We start from the raw sequence: 23,646 nt of genomic DNA on the forward strand, positions 1-23,646 counted from the left end.
TAAGAACATAGCAAGAGGGCCCCATTAGCCTTCTGTTCAAAACTTAGAAATCTTCAGGTTCGACGGTGTGACCACAGATATAGGGTGACAAACTAACTAATTCTAATCTGATCGATGTGGGTTGGTTTGCAGCATTGCACTAGTTGACAGTGAAGGAATAGATTAAATAAAAACTAATATAAGTGTCAACGGCAGACGAAGGATAAGTCACATTACATTGAAAGAGTAGTGTTGTGTTGGAGTGGTGTGGGTCTGGAGCTCTTCATTCTCAGCTAAATTTATAAGGATGTGAGGCAGTTGCTGGATAGTTATATTCGAAATCGATCTCTGTGATCCTCTCTACATTAATTGGTCAATTAGCAGATGTGGCTGATTATACTTCTAACTTAACACGAGTCTTCATGATCTTTCTGTTGGCCAATTATCAAGCAGATGTACCCGATTATATTTCTATCTTACAAATAATTTCTCATGACTTGTGTATATCTAGTCAGTCGTTAGCAAAGTCTGGCCAATTGCATTCCGCTGTATGTCACTGAACATATCACCACCAACTAGCTATTTGATTGTGCACACTCTCTTAGGCCATTGAAGTTATGGCTACTCATGCTTCGTCATGTGTCTATGTGATAGCTGCGTGCTCTTGGTTTCTTTGACCGCCTGACACGTGTCCTATGGTGACAACCATCTTGGTCTCCCATGATTTCCTTCTGTCGATCACATTGGCTGCAAGGATCTCATCTTGTTCTTTCCAATCTAGAAGGATATGATGCAAAAGAAGCGTACATACTGGATGCTTTCAGATTATTAGAGCTTCAGAAATCTGATTGATGGTGTTCTTTTGTTTTCTGTTTAGTTCTGTAGGAAAAATTATTTGAAAACACCCATATTGTTAGATGGTGTTCTTTATGTATTCTTTTGTGTACTTTTAAGAACTTGTAAAGCTTTTAGGTTTGCTTGTTGAGATTTAACAGTCCGAGTCTTCTTGCTTTAAGGTACATAGAGACTCACGTTCTCTTGGATTAAGCTCATATCAGTCATTTTTCTTCTGAATTCAAGACCTGAAGTTATTTTAATTCGAAATAGGATTGCTTCATGGCTACCGTTTCCTTGTGGTTCTTGTTCTATTTGGGGTTCTTCACATATTACTTGGGTGTTAGAGAAACTAATAATGATGCAGGTCCAAGGAAACATGTAAATTGGTCGTCTTAGAATACTGGAGTCATTGGATTCACAAAGCTGAATGAGTAGTGAAGATTTGGGCTCATCGAGTGGAAATGACAGAATTTATGAATTATGATGACCAATTAGCAATCAAATCACAGCTATCAGCATTTGTGGAACACTTATATCATTTACTGTAGTATAACAGAGGGAAACTTCTTCAATCATTGAAATAGTGGCCCATCATCATTCTTATAAGTAGGGCAATTTCAGTCAGTCTTGAACAAATAATAAAAGTAATTATTTTTAATCGGCAATAATCAAATTTGTGCTGATTAAATTTGTAGCACACTTCTGTCATTTTTTGTAGTATAATACAAGGACACATACTCAATCATTGAAATTCAGTGGCCTATTATTATCCCTGCAAATAGGGAAGTTTCAATCACTGTCCTGAACAATAATAAAAGTAAACATTTTTAATCAGCAATGATGAAAGTAAATTCCAGTTTATATTTTCTGGAAAGGGAATTACCTCTAGATACAAATCAAAGTCGGATGAAGCTTTGACACGCCCAGTGCTGAAATATAACTGTGCATTCTCTTCAATCTCATCCACCCTGAAAATGACTTCTTGATTTGAACCATTTGCATGTCTTCGAAATGTTGGAGTTTTCTAAATAAGTATGTAGATTAGTAAGGAGAAACATAAAATTGTTGAACAAGCAGTTTACCTGTAAATATAATTGACCATGATACCTCCACTTTGACAGAGACCCTTTTCTGATCGGTCTGCCATCCAATTTAGCCTCCCAATGATCTGTCCCATGTTTAAACAGGTTAAGTAAGAATATGGTCTTTAGAGTTTCAATTCATGAGAATAGAACCTTAACTTTGAAATGTCCACCATCTTCCTAGACCTTAGTAAGAGCCGTATATGACTATGCATCTTTGGGAAATGGAAAAGAAGACTTAATAAATGCATTAGCGAGTAGAAAGTTGTTTAAGTCAAGAGTTGCAATTTGTGATATGTCAACTGAAGTCAAACCTGCCTCCCTCTCTCTATATAAAACAGCTCAACCACAGTCCTAGACATTTCACTAGACCAGAAAATATTGATTCTGCAAATCACAGTTCTGAAGTAAAGAAAGGATCTTCATCGACTCTGAATAAGGAGTATCTTACTACTCACCTAGGATGAGAGAAAAGCAGAATCCTAAGGATCAAAAGCTCTGATAACATAGAATAACTTTTCAGATACCATTTCTCAGGTTTGATTTTTTGCGCTTTTGTGTCCTACTCCAACTGGGTGACATGCGTCATGTTGTGTAACCTGCACTTTGCATGGTTTTTATATAGGTTTAAAAAATAAAAATAAATAAATAAATAAATAAAAATCATTCAGTCATCATCATTGTCATTGTCATCTTAGCTTTTCTCCCAACAAAATGGGGTTAGCTTTTAGATGGTAGATTGGCAAAAGTTTTAGGATCAGCTATGCACAAGAAATCAAACATCCGTTTTTTACCCAAGCTCTGGAACTAGGATAAACAATTAGCTTCAGTGTACCATATCCATCACCACTGAAGCCAATATCTATCAGCCAATATGGGTTGCTACAGGCAGATAAACCCCCTTTTCCAGAAGAAAAAGAAGAAAAAAGAAGCCGAAAGGAATACTAAAGGCTTCGCCAGGTGCTAAATGAAGGAATTCTGCAATCGTTGGAACAAGTGAAAATATTAAATATGGACAGAGAGGTGGTTGCCAACCCATCTCCCACTCCTAATGAAGGATTACACCAAGTCCACAAAAGTGGATCTTCACAAGGCTGTTAAAGAACTTCCCTCAGCAACTCTAGAAACCAAAGATGAAAGGAGGACCTGGTTGGGAGAATCTGGCTGGAGAGCATGCCAAGGGGATCACTAAGATCTCTCTAAACAATAGGCCGACAGGAGACAACTATATGGAAGCTTGAAAGAAGTTGATCCTTCATTATCTGTTAAGTCAGTGATGTAGTTAACGGATGAAAATCGGCAACCACACGCAATTGTATCAAACCCTAGGACCAAATCATGCCCAAAACACACCCAATCCAAGATAGAGATTCTTCTACTACCAACGAAAGGAGAAAATATGCAAACAAACAGCGAATAATCCAAGCTCTTACCAATTTTGATGGCCAGGATCATACGCCCCACACATGCAAATATGCAACTGCACAAATCTTGCCCAAGGCTTGCAGAAAAGATAAGAAAAATGTCCTAAAAGCTGTTGGACAATTTTTGGTAACGAGTTTTATATGAAAAGGAACAAAAGAAAAGCCCTAGACCTAATATGGGCCTTACATCAAAGCATAACTATGGTTGGATGTTATAATCTCAACGCTACAATCTTTTTTTAAAGAGAAAAGACTAAACTACCCCTATCTACTTAAGTGAGGCATAAGCAAAGCAAAAATAAACTAAAATTTGTCCAAAAATAAAGTAAAAAATCGTAACTTAATAAAAATGCCACCAAAAGACACTTTTGTGGACCTGAAAGTGCACCACCCCCACCATAATATGTGATCCATTGATGGGTCTACGGGTTTGGCCCGTTATGGAAGGTATTTGGACCCCTTTTCACACTCTAATCCATGCCAAAACTCATCAGCAAGTAAATCAGCCCGATCCATCAACATTATGTCGTCCATGCCCTCATAAAAAAGGATGGCTGAAGTGGAGAAAGGCAACATTTAAAGCTTCTCCAAAGTGCTAGGGAGAAAGGAAACCACCCACGAGGTATTCCATGGCAGGCATTTATTAGTTAAGATTGTTGACCAAGAAGACTGACCACTTTCGATGCATTGGGTCAATAATTCATAAGTGGAGAGATTGAGAAGGATGTTGCCCATAGAATTCAAGGTGGGTGGAAGAAAGAGAGAAGGGCCTCTGGACTTTTATGTGATCATTGTGTACCGCTCGAACTGAAAGGAATTTTTTTTTCTCAGATAGCTATAAGACCAGCCATGCTTTATGGGACAGAATGTTGGGCAATTAAGGAATAATATGTTCAAAGGATGTGTAGCTGAAATGAGAACGTTGAGATGAATGACTAGCAAGATGAGAACGGATAGAATTAGAAATGATTGCATTCGGGGAATTTAGGGGTGGCACCACTAGGTAATGAGGAAAAGTAGACGTAGATGGTTTAATCATGTGCAACAGAAACCAAGAACTTCGCTGGTTAGGAGTGAGTTGGTGCAAGTCGAAGGCCCAAAAGTTGCAAGAGGAAGGTGTGAAAGGATGTGGATGGAGGTAATAAGAAAAGAATTGATGACCTATGCTCGAAATGAAGGTATGGTCCTTGATAGAGTGGAATGGTGGAACAAGATTCATGTAGCCGACCACAATTAATTGGGGCAAGGCTTAGATGATGACAATGATGGTCACTTCCTTTACAGGAATTAAATTAAATGATAACTCTTAAGTGCCAAGCATGACCACAATCTACATCCTTCTTAGGTTCCCTGTGGTGAAAGAGGTTTGGGGTAGTATATCCTACTCTAAAAACTGGTGTACAATGGTGGCATTTGTGTTTCAAGAGGTGCGTTAATGCTAGCCAAGAGGAGAATTAAAGACTAAAGTTTGTTCCCTTCATCTGTTGGCACCTATTGGTGGCAAAGAATGATCTCATTTCAAGGAAAAAGTTAAATGTTAAAATAATAGCCGGCAGGTCCCACCAAGCATCAGAAGAAAAGGAAATCTTGAGATCCCTCATCTAGGAGGAGACTGTCACAGCTAGAGAGACAAATCAACTACATTAAATAATAGGATCTCCACATTCTGGAACCCTCCAGAAAATGGAAATTCAAAAGGCTACATACCTGTAGTGACTCAAACAAGTGAGGAAGAGTTCATTGTGGCCTACTTGGATAAGGCAATGGGCCGAATCTTGAAAGAGACACCATGGTCCCAGCCAAAGGGCTAGAATTGGCTTTAAAGCTCAGCATCTGGAGGATCATCATTGAAGAGGGCTTCCCACATTGTTATAAGCATTAAAGAGCCGAGGGATGACCATGGAAAGTATGCAACATTCTTACAACTTGCAGATTGTGCCCAAACCATTTCCATGCTTGGGAGGCAAGAGGCTACAATGAGGAACCTAATAGGGTTGGGAGAGAAGGATTGGTTCCTCCCCTAGTTCAGATAGGAATCGCACCTTTTTTTAGTGATATTTTATATAAATAACTGTCGCCCAGACAAATGCCTCAAGCATATAATTCTAAGCTTCTGACCAAAAAAATTTCAAAAGAAGAAGAAGAAGAAGGAAATCTATCACTTGCGATATCCTAATCGAACACGATTGGTTACTTTTAACCTAAGAACCAATTTCTAATAGCTTCTGCTATCATGCACTGGCACCACTGTTTTAAATATCGACGATATCGGCCGATACATCCCACGATATATCTTGTATCCCACTAGTGCGATACAAAATGCACAAGTAGTGCGATATATCCCACATGTTCAATCTAGTGAGCATTTTCGAATTTCCATGCTCTTATTTTCTGTAAATCATGTTAAATTAGTGTCAGATTGTTATAAATAAATTCCTGATTTTTCATGGTATGCATGAAAAATCATGGATTGGGAGCTTCGATTTCGAGATTTGGAGGAGATGGGCCAAGTTGCGAAAATTTGAAAAAAAAATCAAAATTTCCCTATTTCTCACAAATCGTTTGCAATCTTTGTGTTCAAACATCACATCAAACATGTCTGTAACCTAATCTAGTAATTCTTCTTTTGCTTTTGAATGTATTATTTGTGTTTCCACTCATCTTCTTACATTTATAAATTATATAAATAGACATTGAATATACTTGCATCAATTCAATTAGACAACGCATATATTAGGATCCCAAACAAAGAAAACTTATTATGTGTACTTGTTTTTTATAATGTTTTGATTTATGCATATTGATGTCTTTTTTTAATAATCACCAAAGTTTCATAAAAAAATTCAACCAATTTCCCAATGATTCCCCATGTTTCCAACAACAACGATACATTACACGATACAACCGATATATCCCATGCGATAACCGATAAGTATCCGTATCCCAAGAATTAGATACGTAACGCGATACCGATATTTCGAACACTGACTGGCACTTCACATGGCCAAGGATATCCATGTGTTCTTTCTTATTTGCATCAAATTCATGGCAATGGCTATGCCATTACTAATGAATAGCGCTTCATTCCTAGTTAATCAAGGCACGCAAAACCTATTCTAAATTTCTCAGTTGACAAGGGATCTATAATTATATTCATATTTATGCCCAACTTTGCTCCTACGAAGGATCTGAAGAAGGGAGAATATTAGCTAACATAGGAGAAACTTACAATGCACTAGATACTCCTCTCATAACTCAGGTTATTCTGCTTTCTTCATCCTCGTGTTCATTTTTGAAACGATAACAATTTATTTGCGGAAGGGCTGAAGCCAAAAAATACAAGAACAAAAGTAAAAGAAAATTACAATAAGTGCCCCCTTATAATTCTAACCAGCAAGCAGGACACTGATCAATAGGCAGTACTTTAGCTGCTTGCGCCCATTAGAAAACACTCAATTTTCGCTCTACTAAAACTTCCAAGCTGTGACCCCTTCGATTTTTGAAGCAACGGCTATTTGTTTCCAACCAAATGCTGCATTACCTTGCTAGTAAATACAGATGCCAAATCCGCTTCCCCACTTTACTCCCACTTTACCCTTGCTCCCTCCATGCCAAGCTAAGAAAAATTGGTTAATAAACCTTAAGCAACTCATGCAACTACAAACAAATTAAAGAAACTAACCCAAATCTTCATAGCAAAAGGACAATGGATAAAAAGACGATCGACCGTTTCCTCATCTTGGAAATATAATAAACACACATTTGGGATAATCATGCTGTGCTTACACAAATTGTCAACTGTGAGGACCTTGTTCCTCCCCACCAACCATGCAAACACTGCCACCTTTGGAGGAGCACCATAATGCCATACATGAGCCTTGTGACACTCTAACTGCTCAATATGACCATCATCGATCATTGTATAAAAAGATTTAACAGAGAACTTCATAGACTTTTCTTTAAACCACACCATAGCATCTTCCTCTGAGATAGATGGATGCCAATTGGAAAGTAATTCTACCAATATAACCAAAATTTCCACCTCTTCATCGCTCAAATTTCTTCTACAAGGAGAGGCAAGACAAAAACCAGTTTTAGAAGAAGAAATTTGGAAAGCAGTTTTAGAGTTGGGGAGAGATAATGCACCTAGACCGAATGGTTATCCAATCTCTTTTTCAAATCTTTTGGGAGATGGTTAAACAAGATTTATTTAACTTCATAAGAGAATTTTTTGAAACGGATTATTTGATGTCGGAACTAGGAGTGACATTTATTGATCTAATTCCTAAAAAAGCTGCAGAAAGTTTTAAGGGATTTTAGGCCAACTAGTTTATTGGGGGTTGTACAAAATCTTGGCGAAAATATTGGCCTCCAGATTTAGTATGGTTCCAAGTGATGTGATCTCAAAATCCCAAGGGCTTCTATGAAGAGTAGGCAAATAGTGGATAGTTCTCTAATAGCTCACGAATGTATCAATTCTTGTAAAAGGAAAGGAAAGAAAAGCATTATTTGTAAACTAGATATCAAGAAAGCATATGACCATGTGGATTGGGATTTCCTCGTTTATACGTTGGGGCAATTGGGTTGTGGGGAAAAATGGAGAGCATGGGGTGCAAGTTTGTGTTCAATCAGCAAAATACTTGGTGTTAGTAAGTGATGCACCAAAAGGGTACCTTTCTTCGTCAAGAGGGTTACCACAGGGCGATCCATTATCTTTGTATTTGTTTGTGATGGTGATGGAGGCTTTGGGGAGGATGTTAGAACAAGGGGTTGTGGCAGGTTTAGTGGAGGGCTTTCAGATGGATAATTTAGATTTTCAGATTTCATGCAGATGACACTTTGCTTTTATGTGTTGTGGATAATCTCCATTCAATCATAACATGTTTTGAGGTGATTTGAGTATTAAAGGTCAACATTAGTAAAAGCGAACTGTTGGGAGTGGGTCTCTCTAAGGACGAGGTTGAGGGTGTTTTTTGGCATGCATTGGACGCAAGGCGGGCTCCTTCGCTTCTTCATACCTAGGTCTTCTATTATGTATAGGTAAACCAATCAAGCATTTATGGGACAAACCAATAGAAAGGTTCGAAAGAAAATTATCATTTTGTAAGGGTAGGCATGTTTCTTTGGGAGGTAGGCTTACGTTACTTAAGTCAGCTATGTCAGACCTTCCGACTTACTCTATCTACATTCAAATGTCCAAAATCAGTTATAGCCAAGTTAGAAAAGATAAGACGAGACTTTCTGTGACAAGGGTCAGAAGAAAATCACAAATTTCATCAACTTAAGTGGGAAGAAGTGTGTAAACCGGTAGCTCAGGGGGGTTTGGGTTTGAGGAGTTCGGAGAGAATGAATGTGACATTGTTAGGAAAATGGGTTTGGGGGTTTGGGGTTGAGGAAGGTAGTTTGTGGTGGGAAGCCTTGGGTAGAAAGTATAAGGTTGATGAAGGGGGTAGATGGATAAAAGATTCTTCTTTGTATAGAGCTTCATCTCTGTGGAAATCAGTGAGTTTGTTGAAAACTAATGTTTGGGAGGGGGGTGGGTTTCTCCTTAGGTGATGGTAAGAAGATTATATTTTGGGAAGATCTGTTGGTTGGGGTTCAAAAGTTAAGTATTAGTTTTCCTCAGTTAGCAAGAATTTCCTAAGAGCCAAATACAACAGTCGAATTTTGTTAGTTTGAATAGAATTGTAAATGAGTATCATGCACATTTTGTTAGTTATACGCAGTGTTTTAAATATCGACGATATTGGCCGATGTATCCCACGATACATCTTGTATCCCACCTGTGCGATACGAAACACACAAGTAGTGCCGATATATCTCACATGTTCAATCGGAAGAGCATTTTCAATTTTTGATCCTTTTTTTTGTTGAATTTATGTTAAATCAGTGTCAAGTTGTTATAAATCCATTGGTTCTTCATGTTTTGCATGAAAAATCATGGAGTTTAAACTTTGATTTTGACATCCATTGGTTCTTCATATTCTCCATGTTTTTTTTGAAATTTTCCTTCAACCAGCTGTCAATTGATACTAATTTCGTAGTATTTAGGAGTATTCAATGAAGTGATCATTACATACACTCTAATTTCAATATTTGAGCGTGCATGGTCCAATTTGGGAATTTTTGGGGAAAATTCGAAATTTCCCCAATTTCTCCGAAATTACTTGCAATGTTGCACTCCAAACATGAAATCAAGCATGTACGAGGATTGATCTATTGATTCGTTAAGTCCTTGTCAATTTTCAAAAAATAAATATCATTTTTAATTAAAAATATTAAAATATATTTTTTTCGAAATTTTCCTTTAACCAGCTATCAATTGAGACTAATTTTGAAATATTTGGGAGTGTTTGATGAAATGATCACCACATATACTCTAAATGTTATGCATTCAATTTGAATAACAACGCATAGCTTTGCACCCTATACAAAGGAAACCTATTATGTGCACCTCTTTTTTGAGATGTCATGATTTAAAAGTGTGTATTAAGGTCTTGTTTAACAATTCCTTAAGTTTCATTGAAAAATTCAACCATTTTCTCAATGTTTCCCCATGTTTCCCAAAAAGTGCGATAAATTCCTCGATACAAACGATATATCCCGTGCGATAACCAATACGTATCTGTATCCCAAGGGTGCAATATGTAACGCGATACCGATATTTCGAACATTGGTTATACATTCATGTGTTCGGTGCCAACAAGTAATTTATTTATTTATTATTATTTTTTTTGAGTTAATAAAATTTTGAGGAAGAATTTTATCCATTTACACATTTGGGTCTGAGCATTTCCTCTTAATGTATTTCATGATTTTTACACTTTTTTTGTTGATTAATACAATCAAGCCTCCACAATTTCATAATCTCCTAGTCGAATGGCCTATTCACCCTGGTCAGTATAGGTGGATCAATTCCTTCCCTTAGAACCGTACTTGAGAGTTTCCTACCTCATATGGCTCAGCAATCAATTCTTTTGGTGTCCCCTCTTAATCTACCATATCTAATTGAATGAGATTTCTTGTAAATCTATCCCATTTTTTCTTGGGTTAACCAAAAGAGGTTAATTACATGAGTTTCAAAGTCTAATTTTGATCAATAATCAATTTTATATTTTCTCCCACCTTCATAGGAACATAGGTATCTACCCCTATCATTAGAGTTTATTGCAAGGTAACTATCTCAGTTTCATATAGAAATTCATATAGAATCTTTGAAAAGGACTTTCCTCTAGAAGAAAGAAAGGACTTACTATCTTTGGTATCTGATGTTGCACCGCTGCTCAATACCTTAGTAGATCAACTCTATTTTTGGAAATGCAAATCTTTAGATTTTTTTGACATTTCAATATTTAGAGCTCAAGATGAGAAAGCAGTTTGAGAGGAACACTAGAAAGCTATACAAACTGATTATGGAGGGAATATGTTCCCAAAGCATTCAATGCCTATTTTCAAGGAATGGAATTTGATTATAGTATCCAATTCATCACCATCTTCATGTTGATAGTTGTGGTTCCATGCATAAATTGTTTCTTACAGAATCACCAAAAATTCTCATACAAAGTGGGCCATTCAACATCAACATTGTGTGGTGAAAATGACAAATTTGATGCATTGCAACATAATCATAGATGGGTGCATGTAGCTCCCCCTCCAAAAAAAGATATCATTGACTGCCAATGAATCTTCTGAGAAACATAAACACTGTCACATAGACAACAGTTACAAACAGGAATATCGTAAAAACTATGGTGAGACGTGCATGACAATAGCCAATGTTACAGCTATCCACTTTATGTTTTCTTTAGCTTCCATCCACTAGTGGCCCTCATTAAAAATACCTTCTCAATGGTGATCTTCAACAGGTGGACCTCATGGCTATAATCCCTGACACCTGGCTCATGTTTGTCAGCTTTAGCAGGTTCTCTATGGGCTGAAAAACTCCATGAGCTTACTTTTTCTGAGCAGTGGTGTTTTTATACAGAGGGGATACTAAGCGAAGCCATTTGTTCAATATACACTGATGGGAATTATCATTTTACTCCTTTATCATGATGATATGGTAGTTAAAGTGATTCTGAAGAGGTCACATGTACATGAAGCCAAATATGCACTTCCAAAATGATCTTGGTGGCCAACATTCTTCTTTGGGCCTTGATATCTCTAGCACAACTAAACACATGTTAGTCAGTCAATCCTGGCTTCTGTAAACAAACTAAAGACTTGGAGATTGATTATCATTAAGTCCATGGAAAAGTTGCAGCCAGTCAAATAATTCCCAAGTATGTGCCCTGTATGGGTCAAGTGACAGATATTTTACCAAATCTCTTTCTCATAATTAGCATGTCATTCTTGCATCAAAAGTTTCAGTGCTCATCCGAGCTCCCAGTTTGCAGGGGTTGGTTTAATTAAATCAAAGTTTTAAACAGTCCATGCCAACTGGAAACAATCCCAGTTCTCAAAATTATCATGCCAATCTATCTATTTCTTTAGGCATGTGAAAACTCTCATACCCAGGGTGAATTCTACAGAAGGGCCAACCTGCAAATAAATTGAAGCAATGGTATGAGAGTTCTCAGTCTGGGCAATGTTGGATGGTGATGATACACAAGCCAGTAAATTGATCTATAATTAATCAGAATATTAATATAAATTTCCAGCAACCTTCTAATCCATCTTCTTCATTTGTCTGAATCTTGGCATTCCATTCAGCAAATCAGTTCCCCCTCATGCTCCTCTGTGTCCATCTTTATGGAGGGGAGGGTAAATTTTCTGTTGTATGAGAATGCCTCCATAGCAGCAGCCACAAATCATCAACATCTTGATATTGTCACTGTGCAAAGATTGTCTATAGATCACATCATGTAAGGGATTCCACCACTTCAGAATCAAATCCATAGCAACGTGACTTCACATAGCATATATAAACAACATTTTTGGAACTATGAATCTCTACAAAGTTCTATGTTTTGAATAGTACGTTGATTGTTTATGAAAATAAAGCCTACGAATAATGCAAATTGGGGTTACATTTAATTGATCGTGATGTATACTTTCAGCAACCATGTACACTTTATCAAAGTTCAAACCAGGTTCAATAAATCAACACGATTACATTCCTTACTAGATTCCAATTCATTATTAGGCTATACATTTATGCAAGCTTCGTCCAGTGATTTTTTTTTTTCCTTGAAATTATGTCAACAAAAAAGATAATCTAATATCTGGATATACCACAAACATTTATAAGCAAAGGACAATTACTAAGCCAAGACAATTAGTATCAAGCATGCAATTGATGTATGTAAAAGAAAGAGATTCAGCTACTAATTGGGCATATAAATAGTAGTAATGGATAAACATGGACACAAGTGGTTTTCATCCCATCATAAAAGCAGACGGGGTAGTAGAACATACCGCTCCATTCTGCAAGTGAAAGTTCCCAACTGAATCGAGAGCTTTCCCACGCTTTTTCTCCTTAGAGAGGTACCTATAGCCATTCAATATAACTTAGTCATGGTTATTAAATACAAACTGCTTGGCTAATGTTTGTGCTTGCCTTTTTTATTTGAAAGGTGACAAGATTTTTATTAAAATATGCTAAAGAGGCGGAAAAGAATACTACAAAAACAATACAGAAAGGAATTTAAAGAGCCAAAAGTGCAACAATGACAAAAGGATCCAAGTCCTTTAAACTCGAAGCCCAATCCTTAACATATCAGAGCATTCCGAAACAGTCGATCTGCCGTATCCGCCTTGTTCTCGAAACACCTTCTGTTTCTCTCCCTCCATATGGCCCACAAAGTAGCCATAGCTGCCAAATGCCACACCGCTTTATCCTCTTTTCCAATGCCTCCATCACATTCAGTGCTTTCAGTATTAGTATTGATGCATGTTTTGCACCCTTGGGATATGGAAAAATATTGATATTGCATGGGAAACATCGCATGTATCAGAGAACATATCGTTGTCTAAGGGAAACATTAGGAAAATGATAGAATTTTTCATTAAACTTTAGGAGAGGTTAAAGGAGACATGACTAAACACAAAGAACTCAAAACCTTACAAAAAACAAGAATGCATAATGAGTTTCCTTTGATGCCTTGTTTGACTGAAGTGATGCAATTATATAAAAATAGAGTTCATATAATTCAAAAATCATCCATAATAATAATAATCGTCGGCGGTGGCGTCATAATAATAATAATATATCATTATATGTTATACCAATGTCCGTGTTGTCAAAGGAAATATCAATCTACACAGCAGATTTACAGCTTTATAGATTTACAGATTTACAGATTTACAAATTTACAGCTTTGCAGATTTACAGCTAATATCTACAGCAGATTTACAGCTAATAGCAGATTTACAGCTAATATCTACAGCTTTGACTGATATGACAGTTATACAGATTTATTCCTTCCTTAATTAGGATATATTAGCTGTACAGTATATTTAGATAGATGTATATATGGTAGGGGCTGAAGATCAGCTTGTGTTTCTTCCCTAAATAGCTTGTAATCTACCTATATAATGAGCAATTGTCAATGAAGAAAGACAGACTTTTTCAAAAGGACTCTAAACTGTCATGGTATCAGAGCTATAGCTCTAAATTTCCATTTGTCTCGTGCTCTCAAGTTTCTTAGTCTCGGTTATTCTTGTTCTAGTTCTGTTGACCTCATGTCTTCCGATAAGTCTGATGTTTCTTTGATTCGTTTCAATGGCAAGAACTACTCTGCTTGGGCGTTTCATTTCAGGATTTTCGTCAAAGGTAAGGAGCTGTGGGGACATGTTGATGGCAGTAACCTAGCTCCTGACAAAGACAAAGACAAAGACCGACACGCCAAGTGGGAAGTCAAGGACGCACAAGTTATGGCATGGATTTTGGGATCCGTTGAACCCAACATCATCTTGAACCTTCGATCTTCTCAGACTGCAGCTCAGATGTGGACATACCTGAAGAAGGTCTACAGTCAACAAAACACTGCTCGTCGTTTCCAGCTTGAACATGAATTGGCCACTCTCCAACAGGATAGTCTTTCTATCTCTGATTTTTACTCTAGATTCACTAATCTTTGGGCTGAATACACTGATATAGTTTATGCTGACTTACCATCCGAAGGTCTTAGTTCTGTTCAATCTGTCCATGAAACTACTCGAAGGGATCAATTTCTAATGAAACTAAGGTCTGAATTTGAAGGCACCAGATCCAATCTTATGAACCGAGAATCTGTCCCCTCCTTGGATACATGCCTAAATGATCTTCTTCGCGAGGAATAGCGCCTTCTCACTCAAACTACCATGGAACAACGACGATCTACATCTGTTCCTGTAGCCTATGCAGCACAAGGCAGGCCACGAAGCAGGGATATGAGCACTGTTCAGTGCTTCTGTTGCAAGGGATTTGGTCATTATGCTGCAAACTGTCCCCGTAAATTCTGCAACTATTACAAAAAGGATGGCCATATCATCAAGGAATGCCCAACTCGACCCCCCAAGAAATCGGAGACAGCATATACTGTCTCAGTTGGCTCTTCTAGTGCGGGTAGTTTGGTGAATACAACACAAAGTGCTCCTGCTCCTGCTCCCGTTTCAGTCCAACCCGTGACCCCTGACATGATTCAACAAATGATCATTTCTGCATTTTCAGCTTTAGGACTCTCAGGTAAACCCTTCACTACATCATCTCCTTGGTACTTTAATTCCGGGGCTTCCCATCATATGACAAACAATGTTGCTTCTCTTACCAATGTAAACAAATATTTTGGAAATCTCAAAATTCATACTGCTGATGGCAATCATTTACCTATCACGGCCACTGGTGATGTTTCCTCCTCTCTCACTGATGTCTTCGTATCTCCCGGTCTTACCACCAATCTTGTGTCTGTCGGTCAGTTAGTTGATAATGATTGTAAAGTAGAGTTTTCTAAATCTGGTTGTGTTGTGCAGGATCAACAGTCAGGGCGGATGATCGCGAGGGGGCCTAAAGTGGGACGTCTTTTTCCTCTTCAATTTCCTTTGTCTTCTTTTTCTTTGCCTTTTGTCACTTGTAATTCTGCTCATGTTGATTACCGAGCGTGGCATAAACGTCTCGGACATCCAAACTCTAATGTACTTCATGCTTTATTGAAATCTGGTTTTCTTGGGAATAATGAAACACCATCTCTTAGTGTTGTTCAGTTTGATTGCAATTCTTGCAGACTTGGCAAAAGTAAAACTCTACCCTTTCCTTTTCACACACCGCATGTTGTCAAACCTTTCGATCTGATACATAGTGATGTGTGGGGTATGGCACCAGTCACTTCGCATGCTAATTACAAATACTTTGTCACTTTTATTGACGACTATAGTCGTTTCACATGGATTTATTTCCTTCATTCCAAAGACGAAGTATTTTCTGTTTTTAAGATTTTTCATGCATATATTCAGACACAATTTTCGGCCCATGTCAAAATCCTTCGTTCCGACAATGGGGGTGAGTATATGTCTCATTTGTTTCAGGACTTCCTACAGAATCATGGCATCATCTCTCAACGGTCTTGCCCTTCGACACCTCAACAAAATGGAGTGGCTGAAAGGAAGAACCATCACCTTCTTGATGTGGTTCACACTCTTCTGTTAGAATCTTCCACGCCCTCTCGATTTTGGTGTGAAGCTCTTTCCACTACTGTCCATCTCATTAACAGATTGCCTTCTCCCACATTGAACCATGACTCACCTTTCACCAGGTTATTTGGTCACCCTCCAACTTATTCTAACCTTCGTACCTTTGGTTGTGTCTGTTATGTTCATCTTCCTGCACATGAACGCACAAAACTTACGGCTCAGTCAATTAAATGTGCTTTTCTAGGATATTCAGTATAGCAGAAAGGTTTTCTTTGCTATGATCCAAATCATGTCGCATTCGAGTTTCTAGAAATGTGATTTTTATCGAAAATAAATATTTCTTTTCTACCCATCAGATCATGTTTCTCCTTCATTTTCTGTTTTGCCTATGTTTCCTAACTCTCTTGCAGATCCAGTCCCTTCTAAACCTCTCCTAGTGTATCGACGACGCTCCACCGCCACTTCCCACCAACCTTCAACACCTCCTGAGCCCCCTCAAGCTTCTTCCCCGACTGCTGCTCCTGTTTCAGCACCTGCACCTCCCTCTCTCCGACTCAGTACTCGGGTTCGTAGACCCCCAGATAGGTTTGGTTTCTCTTCTCCTTCATCCTTCACAGCCACTTTGTCGTCTATTTCTCTTCCTTCATCTTATAAACAGGCAATGGAGCATGAGTGTTGGCGAAAAGCAATTGAAACCGAACTTCTCGCACTTGAAGAAAACCAAACATGGGATGTTGTTCCATGTCCCTCCTCCGTGAAACCCCTTGGCAGTAAGTTCGTGTTTTCTATCAAGCTTAATTCCGATGGGTCCATAGATCGTTACAAAGCTCGGTTAGTGGCACTTGGCAACAAACAAGAATATGGTCTCGACTATGATGAGACCTTTGCACCGGTCGCCAAAATGACCACTGTCCGAACTATACTCGCTCTTGCCGCATCCCAATCCTGGCCCTTACATCAAATGGATGTTAAGAACGCATTTCTCCACGGTGATCTCAAGGAAGACGTTTACTTGAAACTTCCCTCTGGTATGCCCACTTCCTCACCTACTGATGTTTGCAAACTGAAACGTTCTTTGTATGGTTTGAAGCAGGGCACCAAGAGTATGGTTTGAGAAGTTTCGATCCACTTTGCTTAGTTTTTCTTTCACTCAAAGTCAGTATGACTCCTCTCTTTTTCTACAAAGGACATCCACAGGTATCGTCGTCCTCCTTGTTTATGTGGACGATATCGTCATCACTGGCTCTGACTTGGAGGCAATCTCTGCGGTTCAGACTTTGTTGAATTCTACATTTCACATGAAAGATCTTGGCCAGCTCACCTATTTCTTGGGTTTAGAGGTGCATCATCAGCCGCACGGTCTCCTCTTGCATCAGCACAAGTATAGTCAAGATCTGGTTCAGCTAGCTGGTCTCACCAACGCTACTTCGGTTGACACCCCCATGGAACTTAATGTGAAATATCGACGTGACGAAGGGGAGCTTCTTGAGGATCCTACTACCTATCGGAAGTTGGTTGGTAGTCTTATCTATCTAACCATTACCCGACCAGACATCTCTTATGTTGTTCATACCGTCAGCAAATTCATGCAAGCACCGAGGCATCTCCATCTATCTGCAGTCCGCCGCATAATTCGCTACATTCTTGGGACACCTACTCGTGGCTTATTCTTCCCTTCCGGTTCTTCACTTCAGCTACAAGCCTATAGTGACGCTGACTGGGCTGGCTGCCCAGACACCAGGAAATCTACTACCGGCTGGTGTATGTTTCTTGGTGATGCCCTTATCTCTTGGAAATGCAAGAAGCAGGACCACGTCTCCAAATCATCTACTGAGGCCGAGTACCGAGCCATGTCTGCAGCATGCTCCGAGATCATTTGGCTGCGTGGTCTCCTCACAGAGCTCAGTTTCATTCCCGTACATCCTACTCCACTCCATGCTGACAACACTAGTGCCATCCAAATTGCCGCAAACCCAGTCTATCACGAATGCACCAAGCACATCGAGGTTGACTGTCACTCAATCAGGGAAGCCTATGATCATCAAGTCATCACTCTTCCACATATCTCCACAACTTTGCAGATCGCCGATATCTTCACAAAATCCATGCCACGTCAGCGCCATCATTTTCTCGTTAGCAAATTGATGCTTGTCGATTTACCAGCATCAATTTGAGGGGGGATGTCAAAGGAAATATCAATCTACACAGCAGATTTACAGCTTTACAGATTTACAGATTTACAGCTTTACAGATTTACAGATTTACAGCTTTGCAGATTTACAGATTTACAGCAGATTTACAGCTAATATCTACAGCAGATTTACAGCTAATAGCAGATTTACAGCTAATATCTACAGCTTTGACTGATATGACAGTTATACAGATTTATTCCTTCCTTAATTAGGATATATTAGCTGTACAGTATATTTAGATAGATGTATATATGGTAGGGGCTGAAGATCAGCTTGTATTTCTTCCCTAAATAGCTTGTAATCTACCTATATAATGGGCAATTGTCAATGAAGAAAGGTAGACTTTTTCAAAAGGACTCTAAACTGTCACTAAACACTGATTCATGGACATTTGCTTATTGAAACAGGACCATTAAATAAATAATCCTGGAAAAATGAGTCTTCTTCTTTCTTCTTTTCTTTTTTTTTTTCCCCTATTTTTCTTGGTTTTTTCCACATCCCACTCTTCCTACATATCGTCAATATGTATCGCATGTACTGACAATATTGGGGAACTCTATAAAGGGTTCTTGATATCTCACAATATTTTGAAATATCGCGTGATATCGTCGATAAGATGTGATATTGTCAACGATACCCTGGTTTTTTCGTACTGGGCACCTGAGAAACAAATAATATCGGCTTAATATGATAAAGTGCTCGAAACATTAATGTGAAAACACTGACTATGCATGCACTGGGTTGCAGAAATGTGTTAGTGCACCCTTATATCATCCAAATTTTCTTATTTTTCCTTCTTTTTTTCATTTCTTTTGGCATCAATTTTTCTGCTACTTCCAACATCCATATAGAGTTGAGAAATGCTTCCAGCAGTGATGTGAAAATCACAAGTAATTATATCATACAGCATAACATTATTTTTCATTTTGACAGCCATAGAGCATCATATATCATTTTCTATTTCATTTTTCTTGTTGAAATTAGATCCAGTCCACAACAGATCCATCTCATAGCAATAGGTTATGAGCAGGATATTAAATTGCTTAAATCTACTGAGATATAAAGATGAATAAGTAATTTAGTCATGAACAGATTACATGGGCACAAGAAGAACATTTTGGTTTTGAACTATTTAAGTGTTCGTTTCCTTGTGCTAGCACTGTACCTTGTACACAAACGCATGAGAGGAGATTGTAGCACCGCCAATAACTTATCAGATTTGGCCCATTCATAATCTGTCGATGTCAACAATTTTAGCATTACTTCCATGCCATTTTTCCCAGCAGCAAGCTCCCTGCACTTTGAAAATTTTAATACATACATGAGAATAATATCTTATTCCTCAAGACTCAGATACATTTAAGTATATGAGGTTCTTTTCTAAAGTAATTTAAGCTTGACTCGTCTGTAATCACTCCAAAAGTGACTTCTGCACTCACACAGCCTTTTGGAAACATGTCGAAAAATGTCAGCAAGTGACCACAAAAAACAGAGTAAAATAGATGGAAGATAAGCGAAACAAGTAATTATAGAAGAAGATCCTTTCCCTAGAAAGTGTATTCTTAAAGAAATAACATTTGGTGTACCAATTAATTGTTGTACAAGCAAACTAGAGGAGTCCAATTATTATAAAATAAAGCACTCTTTTACATTAAAGTGTCACAAATTGTTCAAGGTTGAGCAAGTCAAGCTCATGTGGCAATCTCTATTTCTGGATTCCTGTCCAGCAATAGTATCATTTAGTGTAAACAAGTGCCTTCATTTTGGCTGACTAGAAGCTAAACGCCAAATAAAAGCTAGAACTGTAGATCTAAACAGATGCAGAATGATGTCTAGAGTTTGGAATGCAGAGAGAGAAAAAAAATCTGTTAAGCAACAGACAAACCCTGCTGAAGCATAACTGCATAAGCAATTGAATATAGAGGTCACAAATATTCAAGACAAAATAAAAAAGCACGTGGCACACATTATACATAACAATTAGAGGTACACTAAGGCACCACATGTGCACAAGGCAGCCCATCACCCAGTGGCATTTGCCAGCATGGCCAAGGTATTCCGTATTGGTAACGCTGGCTATAATGGTCACCACCATTGCCGATATGGGTATCAGCCGTAAAGGCCGATACTGGACGTAATGACCAATACGACCCCCGTAATGGTTGAAAATTTTCTTTTGCCGAAAAATTCTGAAAAAAAATATATATAGAAAATCCAGAATAATGTAAATACTACAAATATGTATTCATTTTTTGTTTTGGATATGTTTATGGTAGTGTAACAGTCCATTCTTTGGTGAGTGTTGTATCTAGCTATGTAGTGAATTTGTGAACATGATTATGTCTCTAATGTTTACACGTCACAATTAAGCATTAGAACTAGAAATCATTTAAATAAATAAATTTTAAAAAAAAAGAGCATAAATACTACTTTTTTCAATTTTATTTTTTTTTAAAGAAAAAAAGGCCCTTGGGCTTCTATTCGTTCAAATCACTTCAATTTACGGTTTTAATCTTAAAAACTAGAGTAAGGGTGGTCGAAATCTATTATAAAATGCTCTATGAGAGTTTATGGAATGAGAAAAGTGAGAAAATGAGAAAAATGGATTTAAATAGAAATAAAAAAAAGTGGTTGTGTTTCGACCGTTACAAGGGTAACAGTCGTTATGCCCCGTAATAGCCTTTACAGCCACTATAACGACCGATACGGTCGTAAAAAACCAACTGCCCCATTTCACCCCACATATCTCGTAACGGTCATGGCCGTTACCTATACGTATCGGTCTTTACGAGTGTATTGTAACAGATACGGAAAACCTTCAAGCGTGGCACATGGGAACAAGATCCACAACATCAATTATATGCGACTGCCCTTGTAGATTCTCTGACCCAAAGCTTTCGATGGTCTATTCATAAGGTGGACCCACAATACTAGAAACAAGCGGATAGCTCCAAGAAACTAGGCCAAGTTTATTACAAGCATCCATTTAATTCAGAGAGTGTGGTCTACATGATAAGTCGATTGGACTTACTTTATAGCTGGCACATCATAGAGTGGGACACACATCATGGATAGCTTGGATCTCATGCCCACGTGTCATGCTAGGAAATGTGGTAAGATGCAGATGATCTCCCATATATAAGCATGCGAGCTTAGCAAAGCTTTAAATTAAAATATTTTAACCATTTGTCAACCCTCGGTTGTTTGTTTTGTAAATTTTCCTTTCGCAAAATAATAATAATAATAATAATAAATAAATAAATACAATAAACAAATGAGGGTAGACAGATGGTTAATTTTGTTCATCTTTCAAAGAAAAAAACTAATAATTAATAACAAGCTATCTGTCTATTCTTGTATATGCGTAACTGCTTAGCAATCTAAATTAACAAATTTTAGTCATCTTTCATGTTAGTTTGTTTTATACATTTGTCACCTTTTAGAAATAAAAAATTTTTAAAAAAAAAATGCTCTAATAATTAATAATCAGTTATCTCTTTGTAAGCTCAATCCTAATCGAGCAAAGGTCCCCCAACTCAATCTGTGATGCAGACCAAAATTAATCGAAATAAAAACTAATCACAACTTTTCTCGCCCCAAGTTACTAACCCATTATCTAATGTCGTCAATGCTCGTTGTATCGGTATGATTACATGTATCGTTGGCTGGGGATACAGAAACATGTATTGGTGACTAAGGGAAACATTGAGGAAACATGATGAAAATGATGGAATTTCTCAATGAAACTCCAAGAGATGCTAAAATATACATATTTGCATATAGGAATCAAATAATTACCAAAAAAAAAAAGGCGCATACATAATAAGTTTCCCTTTAATGGGGCCCTATAAAGCATATAACGTTGACTTAGGGAAACAATGGGGAAACATGGGGATAATGGTGGAAATTTTCAATGATAATTCAGGAGATGCTAAAATAAACATATTTGCATATTTTAGAATCAAATAATAAGTTTCGCTTTACTGGGGGCCTACAAGCATGTATCATTGACTCATGAAAGCATTGGGGAAACATGGAGAAAATGGTAGATCCATCCATTCATCCATCCAACCATCCATGCATGTATGCATACACACTCCATATTCATCCATCCATCCATCCATCCATCCATGCATGTATACATACACATACATACAAACATGCATTTCATTGTACAACCATGCACCTATAAATAATTTTGAAATGGAATTTTTTTTATTAAATAGATTTTTGGTGATGTCGATAAATTGGCGATATCATCGAAATATTGTTGATACATTGGCGATACTTGGCGATATATTGCCGAAACCTGAAATTTTCTATACTACCTTTGTTATCGGTATCACCAAGCTAGTGATACATAATATCAACAATATTATCGATAATATCGCAAATACTCAGAACACTGAATGTCGTAATTTAGAAATGCTAGTTTCTCAATCCTTTATTATGCCAATTTGTTTCATCTTTTTGTAGCAATTATGTTTCTGATATCGAAGCCTCTTTGTAGATCGATACTTCTTCGAGTTTCAATCCTAGGAAAGGTAAGGGCGTGGTTTCAGAGAATGAAGAAGGCAGACATCAAGAATTCATCGATGACACTTAGACAACGGTGAAGAGTCTAACAGCATCGCAGACTTCGAACGAAAGAAGGAAGTCCGACGTTTCGGTGTACCCGACCTTGTGATGCAGGACAATTAACCACTTGCTCTAAAAGCTCCAACTGTTAGAGCATGGCGAATCAATCCCTTTATCTCAGGTTAGGACCTCAGCCGAACCCCCCTCGTGGCCCCCAAATCACATGGGTACCGCCTCACACGGGTGGGGCCCGCCTCACACGAGCTGCCCACCCCGAGTGTGCCCCTGCATCCCACAGGTAACCCCACTCAAGCCCGATATGAAAATGCCCCTGCATTAATCACCCCCGGTGAGGAGTCTCGAACACGAGACCTCCCGCTCTGATAATAATTTGATGCAGGACAATTAACCACTTGCTCTAAAAGCTCGAACTGTTAGAGCATGGCAAATCAATCCTTTTATCTCATAGCCCAGGCCCCAAATCTCATGGGTTAGGACCTTGGTCAAACCCCACCCGTGGGCTCCAAATCACATGGGTACCGCCTCACACGAGACACCCGCCTCACACGGGCTGCCCACCCCGAGTGTGCCCTTGCATCCCACAAGCAACACCACTTGAGCCCGGTATGAAAATGCCCCTACATTACCTTGTATGTCGAAGGATACCCGAAAGGATGGGCGTCAATAAAGTTCTCCAAAATCTTTGGGAGAGTTGGCACGATGATGGAGGTCATATTGCCAAGGGACAGAGCTACAGTGGCACCCAGGGGCTTCGCGTTCGTTCGAATGAGTTGCGAGGAAGAGTTAGCTAGGGTGGTTTCATTGCTACATGGAGAGAGTTTTTGGGGCAAGCAGATGTTAATGCAGAGGGCTAGGTTTGGCACAGAACGCAAGAGCATAGAGGTAAAAGGGGGTGTAAGAAAATAGGGGGCTTTGGTGGATACC

General features: G+C 38.3%; 1 protein-coding gene across 13 annotated transcripts in view; it reads right to left on the reverse strand.

Annotated features, from left to right (window-relative positions):
- Positions 1-1,334: 1,334 nt before the first annotated feature.
- Positions 1,335-23,646, reverse strand: part of LOC131228670 (uncharacterized) — a 105,671-nt gene continuing 83,359 nt past the window's right edge. For 6 of the 13 annotated variants that reach the window (XM_058224497.1, XM_058224499.1, XM_058224493.1 and 3 more), the window contains 6 exons: positions 19,529-19,567; positions 19,289-19,417; positions 12,740-12,812; positions 1,899-1,984; positions 1,700-1,784; positions 1,335-1,617 (listed from right to left, as the gene is read on the reverse strand). In XM_058224497.1, coding sequence (XP_058080480.1) covers positions 1,606-1,617; positions 1,700-1,784; positions 1,899-1,984; positions 12,740-12,812; positions 19,289-19,417; positions 19,529-19,567 — 424 coding nt within the window. In that variant the 3' untranslated portion in view covers positions 1,335-1,605. Of the gene's footprint in view, positions 1,618-1,699; positions 1,785-1,898; positions 1,985-6,863; positions 6,939-11,986; positions 12,171-12,739; positions 12,813-19,288; positions 19,418-19,528; positions 19,568-23,646 lie in introns of those variants that run through there. The other 7 variants (XR_009163047.1, XM_058224495.1, XM_058224494.1 and 4 more) reach the window with 7 other exon arrangements.

Source organism: Magnolia sinica, chromosome 16 (assembly GCF_029962835.1).
Source record: "Magnolia sinica isolate HGM2019 chromosome 16, MsV1, whole genome shotgun sequence".
Lineage (NCBI taxonomy): Eukaryota > Viridiplantae > Streptophyta > Magnoliopsida > Magnoliales > Magnoliaceae > Magnolia > Magnolia sinica.